The sequence below is a fragment of the Camellia sinensis genome, chromosome 14 (genome assembly GCF_055761805.1).
Source record: "Camellia sinensis isolate YWXY chromosome 14, ASM5576180v1, whole genome shotgun sequence".
Taxonomy (NCBI): domain Eukaryota; kingdom Viridiplantae; phylum Streptophyta; class Magnoliopsida; order Ericales; family Theaceae; genus Camellia; species Camellia sinensis.
Window position 1 is genome coordinate 21,815,127 of NC_138974.1, and position 12,951 is coordinate 21,828,077.

At 33.1% G+C, this 12,951-nt stretch overlaps 2 protein-coding genes across 2 annotated transcripts; one reads left to right on the forward strand and one right to left on the reverse strand.

Annotated features, from left to right (window-relative positions):
• Positions 1–1,578: 1,578 nt before the first annotated feature.
• LOC145806840 (uncharacterized) lies at positions 1,579–9,376 on the reverse strand. The gene is made up of 5 exons (XM_082904675.1): positions 9,340–9,376; positions 8,499–8,576; positions 6,623–6,804; positions 4,071–4,218; positions 1,579–1,992 (listed from the first exon to the last, which is right to left on the reverse strand). Exons 1-5 carry the CDS (start codon positions 9,374–9,376, stop codon positions 1,865–1,867), a joined length of 573 nt encoding a protein of 190 aa, XP_082760801.1. The 3' UTR covers positions 1,579–1,864.
• A 698-nt stretch (positions 9,377–10,074) lies between these two features.
• Positions 10,075–12,101, forward strand: LOC145807640 (putative germin-like protein 2-2). The gene is made up of 2 exons (XM_082906175.1): positions 10,075–10,269; positions 11,384–12,101. Exons 1-2 carry the CDS (start codon positions 10,161–10,163, stop codon positions 11,917–11,919), a joined length of 645 nt encoding a protein of 214 aa, XP_082762301.1. The 5' UTR covers positions 10,075–10,160; the 3' UTR covers positions 11,920–12,101.
• The last annotated feature ends 850 nt before the right edge of the window (positions 12,102–12,951 follow it).

Below are 12,951 nucleotides of genomic sequence, written 5' to 3' on the forward strand. Positions count from 1 at the left end.
TTTGATTTTTGTTTCAAAAAAAAAAAAAAAAAGTCAGATTTTTTTTTTTGAAAAAATATAAACTAGTTAAATAAAAATAAATATTAAAAATATAATTTTAAATTTTAAAAAATTATTTTAGGCCCCCAAAAGATAAAATTATATAAAAATGATAAATAATTTTGATTTTTTAATTTCTTTTACCAAATTAATTTTTAATAATTCTTTTAAAAAAATTTTTGAAACAAATTTATGAAAACCAAACCAAATATGGCCTTCGTCTCTGAGCACGCATGATACCCAATCCCTCAATATGCCACATTATTTTCCTTATTTCATTGTAGCCCTCAAGACCTAATCACATGCATTCTAATTTTCCAATTTACACAACAAGAAATTGCAATTTTAGCGATTACTTTTGGCAATGAAGTAAATTTTCGTAACCAAAAGTGCACTTTATGTGACACAAGAATCTTTTTTGTTAGTAAAGGCAGACTTTTAGCAACGCAATTCCCAATCTGTCGTTGTAGATTGAAAACATTCATAAGGCGCCAAGGGACAATATTAGCTCAAAAAATGTAAAAGTTTTAGCGATGACCATATTTTTTGGGTGACAAAAATATGTGTCCCTATTAGTTTCTTTGTTTTGGCAGCATAGTCTTTTAGTTGGCAAATATATTTATTTTTTAGTGACAAACATATTTTCATCGACGAAAGTCTAAAAAAAAAAAAAAACCACCAAGTTATTACGATAACGTTTGGTAACGTATACGTTTTTGGTTTATGTTTATAAAAATTTTATAAGCTGGTTTTTGTTTATTTTTAGAAAAACATAAATTACAAACGTCACTACAACAAAATACACATTTGGCGACTAAATTTTTAGTCGCCAAAAGTACAATTTTTAGTCGCCAAATGATTTGCCCGACTAAATAGTTTGGTCGCTAGACTGGTCGTGGACAACTTGTCGGGGAAGGTATTGGCGACTAAATTTTTTTTGGTCGCCAAAAGTCCTATAAATGGCGACTAATTTTTTTAGTCGCCTAAAATAAAATTTAGTCACCAAAAATCTTATTTTCTGCTACTAAAACTTTGGTCACCAAAACTTGAAGTATCTATGGCGACCAAAGTTTTAGTCGCCAAAGGATTTTTTCCATTTTTTTATTTTTTTCATTTTTTTTTTTAGCTACTAAATTCTTAGTCGCCTAAAGTCTACTTTTATTTTAGCTACTAAATATTTAGTAGCCAAAAGTTTTTCTCCATTTTATTTTTATTTTTAGCTACCAAATATTTAGTAGCCAAAAGTTTTTCTCCATTTTATTTTTATTTTTAGCTACCAAATATTTAGTAGCCAAAAGTTTTTTCCCATTTTATAAATAAAATTATCTATATACTGATAAAATTAGCAACCATTCCACAACACACTCACATTTCATTTTCAACCATTAAAAAAAAAAAAAAAAATCATATTTAACATCAAATTAATATTTCCAAAAAAAATTCTATACAAATCAAGTATAATCCAATCTCAAAAATATAATTCCATACATAACAGAGGATTAAACAAAATTAATATCTAATTGTTAAAATCTGGAAACATAAGGAAAAGCTGGCTCCGAGGAGGTCCCAACATGCATAAATTTGAAGTGTCTTAATACAGTCTCATTAGTATAAATTGTCACAGGATATTCATGAATAGCAGATGCAAATAGTCTACACAAAAATGTCTTAACATGCAGCAATTCAAGTCTATATTTCTCAATTCAATCTCTGCTCAGATTCATATAAGGCTAGACTCGGCTCTCAGCAAGTCAAAATAGAGAACTGAGTAAGCACAATTGCTGTCAAAACAATCTGATATCTTTAAAATGACCAGCTTCTTCCACTAATAATTCATTGACGACCATATGGAGAGCCATATCCAGGAGGTGGTGATCCAGCATTGTTCTTGAACTGAGTAAGTTGTGGTCTTGGTGTAGCCTACTCTGCGAATATAACCCATCCACCCAAAAACTACACAATCAACAAGACAAAAACTCATCATTCTCAATACCCAATAAATTAATCATCAATATCATAACAATAAGTAGCTGAAGGAGCCCCGTGGCATAGAAAATGCATATAGTATTGTGCTGGTGATATGGGAAAAACAAGAGTAATTTTGAATGTCATGAATTGTCAAGGCCACTAAATCACACAAAGTGAACAATAATCAACATCTAATAAAAGTGTACACGTCTTCCGTGTTCCTGCCACTAGAAGATCACTCATTTCAAGGGTATTATCAAAACACAACATGAACAATGACCACTATCTAGTAAAGGTATATAGTTCTTCCCTTTTGTGTTCTTGCTAAGGCCATCAGAAGGTGTAGTTGACCATTGACATTTGTCTTTTACATAAGAAAAGTTTAACATTCAATATCCATACAAGTAATTCAAACTTTACACAGCACAGCCTAAGGTACATTGTCTTTTACATAGGAAATTCAAAATCCATACAGATTATTCAAGCTTTAAACAGCACAACCTAAAAAACAATCAATTCACAAAACTCAACATGCCAGAAGTCATCATAAGAAATAAAAATACTAGAACTCAAATAATTCTACCATATATATATATATATATATTCTCTAAACCACTTTGAGAAACAGTAGAACTTTGTTAGCACGCTCGCTATCCAACATTTTAACATAAGTAATTTGTGCCATAAGATACTTCGTAATAAATTTTGAGCACTTGATTTTCTTCTTGTGCTTCACTTTCTTATGAGGAATCAAACAGGTAACTACACAGTCAGAAACATGGGATTCATTTTCATAGTTGAATATGAATTCTTGTTTGAGCACAATGGTGTGTCTCAAGACCCAAAGGTTTCTTCCTAATATTGTTAATGAATTGGAATTTTCAAAAAATAAAAATAAAAAACAGAAGGGAATGGGGGGCATTCTTGTTAAAGGGCAACCCATTTCCTTAACAGTAATCCTGACACATAATTCCAAACCATCATTTTCCAGCTACTTTTGTCTGTGCAAGGGTGTTTTTATGTGCATGAAGTATTTGCGCTAAAGTCACCTCACCTTGCCATCCATGCCCTTTATACCTTCTGCAGAGTCTTCTACGGTGGCATATCTTACGAAACCAAATCCAATGTCTTTGAAAGAGTGTTGCAATAGAAATTGACAGTCTAAAAATAATAATAATTTGAATACAATTTTGTAAAGCACAATATATAATTTGAACACAAAATATTTACTTGTTAGAAACGGAAGGTCGTTTTTCCTAACAAGTGTTTAGATGATAGTGTTATGTCATCAAAAGATTTTTCCAACACAACTTCACCACCATGACCCCAAATAAACATAATCTCACCCACAGCATCCCATCCATTATTATATATATACTATTGTATAAAGTGAACATGTTAATTTGGTGTATAAGTCTTTTTGAAGCTGTGGCTGTGTAACACTAAAAAACTGAATCTTATCCACAAAACCATGTCTCACCCATAATTTCCAAACAATATCTCGTTAATGTTGCAACAACCTCTAAACTTTCTCAATTATATTTCTTTTTATTTACACGTGTGTATATGTAATGGGTATAAGATAAAACTGCACACATAGCATGTACACCTGTGGCTAGAAGTTGTTCATGAGGGGATAGAACTCTTGTACACCTTTTCCAAACATGAACTGCAGTTCTTGTACTTATTCTTCAAAAGAATTTACATAGTTATCTCAAATTTAAACAAAATATTTTCAAGCCAGGTTTAATTTCCAACCAGAAAATTTAATTTTCTGTTAAATTGCTTACCCATGCTGCAATATTTAACAGACCTTGCTCCATTTGGTAATGGTAAAAGGGGTGGAAAAATGAAAAGATGACAAGAGGGAGAAAAAGGGTATCCCTACTCAAAATTTGATACTGTAAAAAATCATCAAGAGGTGAAAGTATTACACCTTTTATACCATGTGTCAGTTCATCCAAACTTATGTACATGTATGATGAGTAGAACCATTTCAATGAATGTGTCTGTGCATATCTAAGCATCCAATAGACTTCTGAAACTTTGGACACTGACCTCACTTTGATGAGCAATTACAGATTGAATTGGCTTGGTGACTGATGGAGTCCGGAGATCCCATATATGCAGATACTGATCATCCCCAATTGAACCAAACAAGTATTCATGCCTCAGATGCCATGCTACATCTTCTACAACACCTTCATGAACCTGTTTCAGTAAATATCAAATTTTATAAATCACCAATCAACAATTTTATTTCTGTACTATGATTACTATGAGATAACAAAATACAGTTATTGTTTTTCCTAGCTAGCACATCTTATTCAGTGCATGCATCGATTTACTAGATGTTTCATTTCTTGTAGCCTTGAAGGAATGCTGTGTAAACTGTGTCACATGTTTGAGGCAAACTAAACATGATGTAGTAAAGTATATATGAAGCGACAATTACTCTCAAACATTAATCTTTTTGTGCAGCAATCTACTACATACTTCTAATAAAAGACTTGATTTCAGAAGGCCCAGAAAAATCAGAGAAACAATTTCAATGGGCACAAGATGAAGGAAAACGGAAGATAGAAAAATCAAGAATGAAAAATGCTATAACAAGAGATTTTTAGCCAATTATCAAACTTGTAATCCCAGAGTTAAACTGGGCTTGATTCAAGCATGGGACCATTCAATCCACGGTCCCATCAACATGATTAATAGCAAGAAACAAGCTTCCCACCTGGGTTTGACAAAATCAATATCAGGATTATGAGCAGCAACTGCAAGTGCAAGGCATCCTCGAAGAAGATTATGTCCACGGTCCCATCAAAACGTTTAGTGTTCATAGTTTCAAGTATGACACATTGTTGTGTATATTAAGTTTAATTGTCAACTTCATCTTAAGAATTTAGACAAGAATTAAATACACTTGAGTTCCACGTCAATTCCATGTGATCCACGTGAGATTCATGAGAGCTTCACATGATCAAAGAAAGTTATTTGATATTGACATGCATTTTTGCATCCAAATCGCTAACAACAATTAACAGTTGGACCTAATTGAAACCAATTAAAAAATATGAAGTTCAATACATTACAATTAAAACTATAAGGACCAAAGTAAAATCCACTCCAAACTATGGGAGCACAAAAATGTAAATATCCAGTTCCCAATGGATGTCCAGATGCACCTGAATTTGGTCACTTTTTTTATGACTGCTTTATTAAGAGGGACAGAAACCTGTAAATGGTGTTCGATCCATAATGGGAATATGTAAGCACCACCTATCAAAAATCCTTCATATAAGAAAAAATATATATGACAACAGGTAGGTGCTATTGTTATGCCACCAAATTGTGACAAAACTGCCTATAATTTTTAGTCCTGTGTTTCCTGCAGATTTTTTTTCTTCCTCTTAAGCAATGGGAAGTTCAGCTGTCCAAGTTGTTTATTGTGATTTACCAATTGAAGTCTTATAATAACTAGGACCAAATACAATCAAAATCTTACAGTTCAATTATTCAACATATCATTTTATTATTCAACAAACCCAAGGTAGGTAGGTAACTGCCCTAGTGGCCACTCCCAAATGAAAAACATAGGAACAACTTCGTACAGGGGAAGCTACAATGCATAGAGTTATTGTATCCTAATTAAATACTCCTTTGAGTGTAAGTACATTAAGAACTTGAAAGCTCAACTGGTTTCCATTTTCCAGCATAACAGCCACAAACCATCAACTGTCTATTTCTGACCAAATTAATTTTGTCCAGGATTATCAAAGTAAAAAAGCTCAGTAAATAAGGAGGCTATATTGGTTTGACAACAAGTCAATGTTGATCAGCATGACTGATGAGATTCTCAACATAGAAAAAAGAAAGATCCAAAACTCCTGAGTTGTAGATCAATGACAATGATGAAGAAGACAATTCACAAATTCCTTATCAAACTTAAGTATCTTGCATCTATATAAATCATTGCAGAAATCAGCCTTACTTTGATGACTGTCGCATTCTTGGAGAACAAACAGAGCAGTGTAACTAGGAGGTCCATAATAAGTAATACTTTTTTTTTCCCTTTCTTTATTATTCAAATTCATACATCTCTGTGAAGGTAAATACTTACACAGAGTTAAGACCTCAAATTCAAATTCAGAAAACAAAAAGGAGGATGAGATTTCACAGTGACTCAAGCTTTTGTTATGCATAAAAAACTCAAAATCATTCAATCATGAGCACGAATAGCTATTAGGATCACAAAAATCACTACCCCCACCAAATCAAAGCAAGGCCATTTTTTTTATAATAAAAAAACAAATCAAATTGAAACCCATTTGCTAAAATTGAGTAGGATTTGAAATATAAAACTCAAAAAATAATAAAAAAGTCAAAACCCATATGTAGAATACAGAGCAAATTTCAATCCTATCAAGCGAAGAGGACTTCACGGAATTGAGTCCTAAAATTTTCCATTAACTTACCTACTAATAATATTCTTAAATTGTTCAGTACCTTAAATCAATTGCTATCTACCTAATAAAACCCTAGATCCGAGATGGTGAAATGGGGAAATAGAGGAAGAGAGAGAGAGAGAGAGAGAGAGAGAGAGAGAGAGAGAAACCTGAATATGGCTGGGAGGGGGGCCGCGATGGTGAGCGACGGTGGCGAGAGCCGCGATGGTGAGCGGCGGTAGCGAGAGCAGCGATGTCAGTGGTGGAAGTTCGATGGTAACTGTTAGCAGGGATGGTGAGGGTAAATATATTTTTGGTCGTGTGTCTGTGTGTGTGAGAGACAGAACAGAGTCTAAATAGATCGGGCGCCAAAAATAATTTGTTTCCCTCTCAAACAAAAATTTCAACCTTTCGCGACTAAATATATTTTTGGTCGCCAAATAAAAAAAAAATTCATTTTTGGCGACCAAAATTTTGGTCGCCAAAAGTAAAAAAATAATTTTTTAATTTTTAATCGGCGACTAAATGGTTTAGTAGCCAAAAGTTAACATACAGCGACTAAGATTCTTTTTTGTCGCTGAAAATAAACGTTTGGCGACCAAATTTTTGGTCGCCAAAGGTAAAAAATTAATTTTTTATTTTTCTTTTGGCGACAAAATGATTTTAGTAGCCAAAACTTAATATACGGCGACTAAAATTTTTTTTAGTCGCCAATTCTAGCATTTTTAGCGACGAAAATTTTTTTTAGTCGCCAAAAACCAATATGCCCCGACTAAAAAAATTTAGTAGCTAAATATTTTACTTTTGGCGACTAAAAAAATTAGTTGGTCGCCAATTTCATAACCTTTGGCGACGAAATTTTTTTTGGTCGCTAATTTTGGTCGCCGAATGTGTATTTTGTTGTAGTGCGTGTTTGGTTTGAACTAAATGTTTGAAAATTTTTAAAAATATAAACTAAAAAATATGTTTGTTCAGGCTTAAAATATTTATATTTATATTTATATTTATTATTTATTATTTATTTTTATTATTTATTATTTATGACAATGGGATTATACACATTATAATTGAAAAAAAATTAATTAAAAAAAATTAATTGAAAAAAAAATTTATTAGTCAAATTTTTAAATTTCTGCTTAAAACCGACATAAACTCATTTTTTGAGTTTACGTTTTTTTTTCTCAAACTTATAAACTGAGACAACCATTTATAAACAAAAACAAAAATTATCAAATAAGTTTTTATGACAATTTTTAAAATTTTTATAAACATAAACTGAAAACTAAAAACAAAATATGGTTATCAAACAGGCCCGTCTAAAAATTTAAACTAACATTACTACATGCCATAAATTCAAATTATACACAATCAAAAGATGGCTTTTCAAGCCTTAGACAAGGAGACAAATCCTTCACACAAAAATAAAAACACCACATACCTCGAGCACCAGGGTTAATATTCGCACGTGTAATATAGTAGGATGAGCACAACGGTCCTGTTATGTTTAAAATCACATTTCTCACCTTAAATCTTTAAAAGCCTCAACACAATGTTCGAAAACTCAATCAACATGTCTGAAAATCTTCCATTATGCATAAACATGAATAGTAGTAGTAAATTATTACAATCAACAATTCGTAAAATTGACCATTTTGCAAAAAGCCCTTGAAGTTTGTATCTGTTTTCAATTAATAGTAGTAGTAAATTATTACAAAATCTATAATTTTGTAATAAGTTCATACACATGAATCGCGGTGTTTCATGCTCTTAATATAGTCAATTTCATGGTACGACAATTCAAAAGCCCCCTTTTAGTACATGGAGATTAACTAAAATCTTTATTTTTTTAAAGCATAGATTAACTAAAATCTAAACCCGCAAATTTACAAAATCTTATAACTATTTATTATACGAAACCAAACCCACACTATTTTTTGGGCCTTTTACATTTTTGTATCCTGGTTTCTTTGTTGGTTTCTTGGCTATGCCCATCCTACTGATTGTAAATGGAACGAACCGATCATTGGTGCATCTTATTATTTGTACAAAGAAAATTTTGGATCACATTGATTGTTGAATCAACAGGAGATGATGAGCATGGAATTTGGTAAGAAGATCTACTTCCTACAACACAAAAGCACAATAATTGTTACTTGCCAAGACACCCAAGTCCCAACGCCCAATTATCAATATATATATATGTTGCTTGGCCGAGATTTTCAATCAAACAATTTTCTGATACCCAAAGCGGCGATACGATGGGAGTACAAAGAGAAAGTGTGATGCCTATGGCCTTATGCCATAATACCACATGTCCTGCTCGGTCCATGTTGCCCAAGCTACGACCCAAGCTAGATTTTGTCTCCCACAATATTATTAGATTCAAGGGTTTTTGCATAATTCACTACTGCTAGTGCTACTACTTTTATGAGATTAATGTTTGTTGTAATTTTTTGGATCAATTAATTAATAATTTCTTCCCGCAAATTTATATTGGCAGAAAAATACATAACATACCAAATAGCAAAAATACAAGAAGTATGTAGTTTTTCTATTGGGTATGCCGGCTTGGTTGCTACAAGTCATAACCATGATTAATTTTATGGCATATTTTCTTACTTCCTAGGTTAAATTCGGTTAGTTGTGGAGAAGTTATTCCATGGGTTTGGCATACCACATCAGCAGTATGCTCGACCAATGGAAACAATACATTGAGAAAAAAAAGTCAGAATATATGGAGGCATTCTAAGAAGTATGCCAATGTGTTATTCATTCAAAAAATAACTATCACTTTCTTTAAAATTTCATTAGTTTGACACGTCATATCAGCATGATGATGTGATCTACACGACCTACTGAATAATTTCTTCTTAATTGTGAAGCACACGTTTGATCCAAACATTGCCTAAAACTATAGCAGTCATGTTAGAGACTCAGAAACTTACTTAGAAAACACAATGTGTGATAAAGATTCATTTCAAGCATGAGTTGAACCATTCATCACTTTCAGAGCAAGTTTCATGGTAATTTTTTTGGGTCTCTCTCTTTATTGAGTGACAATAAAGCTTTGAACCTAGAAAAATTGAGCCAAAAATTTACCTAGAATGAAGATGAATGGCTCAGATTCAACTTATGTGTTGTGAGTCCATATAAAAAATGCAAGACTATTTAGTTAAGTTTCTAGATAAATTTATGAATAAATAATCTAGGTCTCTGTAACACTACTGTTTAAAAATATAAAATAGCAATCAACCATTCAAATGAAAGATGACATGTTCATGTGCCATGTGGCCACACACATAACATTTGGACTCATGCATTGAACAAGTTAGGGTAGACAAATGGGTCCTCCTCATCCAATGCAACCGAATCAAAAAAACAAATTGTTCATCTTAGGTATGGAGTCCATATTCATGTTTCAATAGTATCAACTTGTAGTGAAGATTGCCGTAAAGACCTTTTCAAATGCTTATTAGACGGCAACTTGTAGTTATTCTATTGAAAAGTCTTTCTCTTCCTCATTGCCTCCACAACTCTCATCACCAACCAACCCTATATATATATATATATATATAGAGAGAGAGAGAGAGAGGCCTTAGTGTTTACTCCATTTGTACCACAATTCATACTTATTTTTCATTCATCATTTTTGCTTTCTAGATAACCATAAAAACATCAAAGGAAGAAAAGAAAAGAGAATCAACTCAAATGGCAAACCTCATTTTGGTTCTAAGTCTGCTAGTCTCTTGCACAATGGCCATTGCTTTTGAGCCCAGTCCCTTGCAAGATTTTTGTGTTGCTGATCCTACTAGCACAGGTTGCTCATGCTCACATGCTTAACAATTTTCCTTCTTTCTTTTATTTATTATTATTATTATTTTTGGGTTGCTTTGGTGGTTATAATTTGATTTCTTCTCAAGTAAGCATTGCGTGAATTTGATCTTTATAATTATAATTGTATCAATTTACTCTTATTTTTTTTCTTCATATTTTGCTAATTTAGCTCTATTGATAACGTCTCTTTAAAATTAGAGTGAAATTAAATGGTAGAATAATATAATCACTACTCTTACCGTGGTTCAAGGATTAACATCTAATTTGAAATGGGAGCCTCTAAATGCTCTCCAAAAAATATGGTTGAACATCCATTAGCAAATTTGAATTTTGATATTTTCTTTGAACACTCCAATTAATTCTAACTTTAATCCCTCCCTCCCTTTGTCATCTTTGGCACCACCTTTTCCACCACCCCATCATCTCCGATAGCCACCCAGCCGTCTTTTATTGGCTTCCCGCTGCCTATTGCCTATCTCATTCACTTCCCACAGCTCGCTCCTCTTTCCTCCCTCTTAAACCCTAACCTTAAACCATATACCAGCCACCACCCCAACCATCTCCGAAAACGACCCAGCCCCCTAACCTTCCCTTGCTGTTGTCCATCACCCCCTCTCCTTCCCTCCTTTTAAATACCCTAACCCTTCACTCTACCCCAACCACTACCTACCTATCACCACTAGTTCTAGTTACAAGCAAAGAGAAAGATAAAGTCACGGGAAGACTGGGGAGGGGCTAAGATGTGGTGGGGGTTGAGGAGGGGGTGTTTTGGAGTGGTTATAATTTTATTTCCCTTCAAGTAAGTATTTTTTCTTGGTGCCAAGTATTTTTTCTTGGGGGTTGAGGAGGGCTAAGTATTTTTTCCCTTTGGCTTGAGCTAGCATATGATTCGGTGTTTCTCTTGGTGCTAACCTAGTTGGGATGAAGGGAAGCTCTGTGATGCTTTCTGCTCTTTGCCTTCGCTTTATTGATATTATCCATATGTATATATGCTTGATGCTATCAATAAATTTTCTTTGCTGATAAAAAAAAAAGAGTAGTTTTTCTTTTTAATTATTGTTCTATTTCTCACATAAATGTTTGGTGCATTTTGACAGCAAGAGTAAATGGCCTGGCATGCATGGATGCTAAGTTTGTAGAGGCCAAACATTTCTTCTTCAGTGGGCTTCATGTTGCTGGCAATACATCTAACAAGTTTGGCTTCAGCATTGCCCCCGTCACTGTGGCTCAACTTCCTGGATTGAACACTCTCGGATTAACAATGGTTCGATTCGACTATGCGCCTTCTGGTATTGTCCCTCCTCACAGTCACCCCCGTGCCACCGAGATCATAACAGTTCTGAAAGGAACCATTGAAGTTGGCTTTGTCACCTCTAACCCCGATAACCGACTCATCTCCAAGGTTCTCCATATGGGTGATGTGTTTGTCTTTCCTGTCGGACTCATTCACTTCCAAAGAAATGTTGGATGGGAAAATGCTATTTCGATTTCTGCTCTTAGCAGCCAAAACCCTGGACTTGTTTTCGCGAGTGGTGCTGTTTTCGGATCAAACCCGCCTATGCCTGTTGATTTGGTCGCTAAAGCATTCCAGATTGACAAGGGCGTAGTCTACTACCTTCAAACCATTTTTTAGATGAGTAAAACGATTGAAAAGGATATTATGTTCGTGTGGTTAATGCATTTGAGTGTCTCTGAATTCTCTTTTTTAATCTTTATTTTCTGTTGGACACATTGTTGGTTTTAGAATTTTTTAGAGGGACAAAATTGTAATTTAGACATGCCAAAAAAGGTTGAATAGCTCCTTTAGACTTTAACTTCAAGGCAAATAAATACCAATTAAAGTGTTCAAGGTTTTTTTTTTTGGTCTCAATGGATTTTAACAGTCAACAAGTGCCTCACACAAAAGACAAATTTAAATATGAAAGAGAAAAGAAAGAGGGGGAGAAGCAGCCGACTCAATGAATACTTATATAATGAGCTGATTATTCAGTTTTTAGAATTTATTTTTTAGAAAATTTACTTTTTCATTTTTTGTATTTTTTTTCTGAATGTTTTCAATATTTTAAGTAATTTTTTTTTTTAAATTTTTAGATATACCTAACCGAAATACACTTAGGAAGTATAATATTTGTGAAAAAAATCTTTAAAAAATTGGAAGACTTATTTATAAGTCTTATTTCAGACATTTATGCTAGGTTAAGTCCTGTGTAATTTCTTATGGAGTTTCAAGTCCTATTTAGATAGGAATGTATTCCACAAGATCCTATGAGTTGTAAATAAATAATATTAATATATTATTATACACTATAATGGCAAAACCATATATAGGAAATTGAATTTAAAAAATCAGAAACCTAGTAAGTTTGCGAAACGTAACATGACACGTTACGTTACGTATATGTAGGTGTCACGTTATGTTTATGTAGGTGTCACGTTACGTTACGTTTATGTAGGTGTCACGTCACGTTACGTTTATATAATATCCCATCTGATATGGTCACGTTACGTTATGTTTATGTAAGTCTCACGTTACGTTTCGCAAACTTAATCTATGGTAACATTCAATTTTCTATAAATGTTACCATAGATTATATCTATATGAATGTGAATTTCAAAATGCACGAACAAGTAACATTTTCACATTCAATTTAAAAAATCAAAAACC